Here is a 3120-nt window from a genome sequence, read left to right on the forward strand (position 1 = left end):
TCTCAGGTTCTTAAGCAGGACAACTCAAGCCTTGAATTGCTCTTTCAGTTGAAATTTCTCCTAGAACCCAGCTGATACCTCCTGTGTTCAGGCTGGGCACACTTTGATCTCTTTCACCGGTTCTTTCCGTTGCAGGATGCTCGCTCCTTGGCCACAGCCCCCACCCCGTCTGGTGCCAGAGCCAACACGGTGCTGGAGCGGGTGGAGGGGGCCCAGCAGCGCTGGAAGCGCCAGGTGCAGGAGCAGAGGAAGACAGTTTTCGACCGCCACAAGATGCTGAGCTAGATTTTTGCTGAGCACCACTTCCCCAAGAGCCAGGGTAACTCCGCTGGTCAGGCCGGACAGCACGTCACCCTTCAGGGCATCCATGGTGTTTGACTGAAAGCTCTCACCCTCTCTGATTTACCATCTTCATAGAGAGAAGCAGACCCAAATGCTTGCCTCTGGTTTTGTCCCTCTGCCCTTTCCCTCTCAGCCCAGAGGCTCTTTAACCCTTGCCCAGCTGAGATCTGTGCTGATCCTTGGCTCCGTGGCTGCATGTATACGGTCGGTCGTACCCAACACTGCTGCCCCGATTCATGGGATGACTCGAGCTGGGGCTGCAGCTCCAGTGCTCTGTGCTCGGCTGGACCCCGCAGGCACCACTTGCTGGGACTGGAGTCACCATCAGCCCACCCCTGAGGTGTCTCAGTACAGGATGTTGGAAGCTGGCTGAATCTTCCTGAGATAAAAAAAACAGTGGGATCATTTTTATGTGGGATAAATTATATGGCGCTCCTCCTCCAGGATGAAGAAGCCTCAGTTCACCGCTGTTAATTGGGCGTGGTGGTGCTGAGGCAGTTGCATTGCACTGGAAGGAGGAGGAGGAGGGGGTTCCCTGCCAGTGATCATCTGCTGCTTGCACCACCCTGGTGTAAACTGAGCGGATTTCCACTCTATTCAGTGGAGTCTGTCCGGATTTACACCAGTGTAACTCGGATCGTAGGTGAACACCACAGAGGTGATGAGTGCATTCACAAGAGACCAGCAGGTAAAAGGTTCATTTACGTGGGTATCTTTTCCTGCTTTAGCAGTGAATAAAAACATCCTGAGGAGAAACCTTTCCATTTGTACCCACCTTCATAACCCTTGAGGATCTCACAGTGCGGTCAGGGGCATTTGTGTCCAAGAGAACTGGGGCAGAGGCTTTGCTGGGACACTGTAGACACTTGTCTGGGTCTTGGGGCTCTGGAAAGGGGACACTTGTGCTACTCAAAACACTCCGAGAGCTCTGACTGCACTTGGGCTGTGTGGGGGACACTGAAGTGATTCTGCAACGTGTATATTGATCCCACTGAGAACATCGATGAAGTCAGGAAGGTGCTGGAGTTTATCATGTAGCATCTCTGTATTAAATGCAAAGATCTATTACATGGTTGGCTTTTTTTTCAGGGTAAAGTCCCATCACACCAAGGTCTGGGGCTCCCAGCACGGAGCTGCTGCTCTCCAGGCTGCCTTCCACTGCCCAGCAGGCACGTTGATGCAGGACCTCGAGCTGTGGTGACACCAGGTGGGTCCCCTGGCACTGTTTTTTTCCCATCTGTGCTCGGATGGTGACTGTCTTGCTCCAAGAGAGCCAGAGCAGTCCTGCTTGGCCCAGGTTAGTGACAGACGGCTCTGAGCTGTCTCAGGAAGGCTGAGCAGATCAGAATTCCTCCTGGTTTGTTGGAGGCTGAGCAGTTGTTGCCAACAGCCTGACTGGGAGAGCTGCTGCTCACCACCTCGTGTGCTGGTGCAAACAGCTTTTGATTGAGCTGCCCGGCAGGATCCAGCCCCCCAAGCTGATCCCACCAGACAAATCCAAACAGAAGCTTTTTCACTGAATCACAGACTGGTTTGGGTTGGAAGGGACCCTCAAGGGTCATCTAGTCCAACCCCCCTGCAGTGAGCAGGGACCAGAGCAGGTCAGAGCCCCCATCAAACCTGACCTTAAATATCCCCAGGGATGGGGTCTCTACCACCTCTCTGGGCAACCTGTTCCAATGATCCACCACCCTCATCTTGAAGAACTTTTTCCTGATATCCAACATAAATCGACCCTTTTCTAGTTTCAAACCATCACCCCTGTCCTATTGCTGCACGTCCTTGTGAACAGCTCTGCCCCAGCTTTCTTACAGGCCCCTTCAGGTACTGGGAGGCCACTAGAAGGTCCACTCCTCCCTGGAAGTGTTCTCGGCCAGGTTGGATGAGGCTTTGAGCAACCTGGTCTAGTGGAAGGTGTCCCTGCTGATGGCAGGGGGGTTGGAACTGGATGATCTTTAAGGTCTCTTCCAACCCAAACCATTCTGTGATTCTACTGAACACGAGCAGCTGGGGGGTGAGAGTTGCCGTGCAGGGACTGAGCCAGTGCGATGGGTCCATCTGGTGGCCAGTGACCCCCTGATCAGCCCTGAGAAATGGGCCATCACCGGTGGTGGGGATCCTGCTCCCAGTGACCCCTGCGTCCCTCATCCTGGAGGGTTTGGTGAGCAGCACCCTGGTACCTTCCCCTGGCCCCTCCCAGGAACAGCTTGAAAATGGGATGGGAGAGGAAAAAAACCTGCAGGTTAGAAATCAGGAGTCGGTGGATTCGAAAACTCCGGTGGGGATGGGACGGTGAAGACATTGCAGAAAAAAAATGCCACTGCCTGGTTAACGATTTCATTTATTAATTAGCAGATTAGCTCTGTCCAGTGCACCATCCTCCCTGGGAGGAAATGTTTTCTGCTGCCCAGTCTAAAATTCCCAGGCCTCTGCTCATCGCCCGCTGGAGCGTCCCCCAGGCCCGGCTCTGTCCCCACAGCGGCCCCCGCCATCGCCGCGGGGACAGGCGCCAGCGGGAGCCAATAATTTAATTCCTTATCAAAAAACAAAGGAGCGAGGAAAATAAAGAACCTCTTGGTACAAAATCCAGCCTCTGGGGCAGCTCTCCGCATCCCCGCTCAGGTGCCGGCCGCGGTCCAGATGTCGATGCTCTGGATGATGAGCCACTCGCTCTGGTCCTGGGTGACCCGGATCCTCACGCACTCCACGGGGCCGGGCACGCCCCTCTCCAGCCCCCGCCGCTCAAAGGTCCCCTTCTCGAAGGTGCCCACGGTGGTG

General features: G+C 54.8%; 2 protein-coding genes across 2 annotated transcripts in view; one reads left to right on the plus strand and one right to left on the minus strand.

The window, feature by feature from the left end:
- Positions 1-285, plus strand: part of TMEM9 (transmembrane protein 9) — a 2520-nt gene extending 2235 nt beyond the window's left edge. Inside the window, exon 3 of the mRNA XM_010164556.1 lies at positions 136-285. Coding sequence (XP_010162858.1) covers positions 136-285 — 150 coding nt within the window. The remainder of the gene's footprint in view (positions 1-135) is intronic.
- Positions 286-2960: 2675 nt separating this feature from the next.
- LOC104522314 (alpha-1,6-mannosyl-glycoprotein 4-beta-N-acetylglucosaminyltransferase) overlaps positions 2961-3120 on the minus strand; it is a 3169-nt gene continuing 3009 nt past the window's right edge. The window contains 1 exon segment of the mRNA XM_029084171.1: positions 2961-3120. This exon segment is cut by the window's right edge and continues 121 nt beyond it. Within this exon segment, the coding sequence (XP_028940004.1) occupies positions 2961-3120 (160 nt within the window).

Source organism: Antrostomus carolinensis, unplaced genomic scaffold, assembly GCF_000700745.2.
Source record: "Antrostomus carolinensis isolate BGI_N321 unplaced genomic scaffold, ASM70074v2 scaffold11683, whole genome shotgun sequence".
NCBI classification, from domain to species: domain Eukaryota; kingdom Metazoa; phylum Chordata; class Aves; order Caprimulgiformes; family Caprimulgidae; genus Antrostomus; species Antrostomus carolinensis.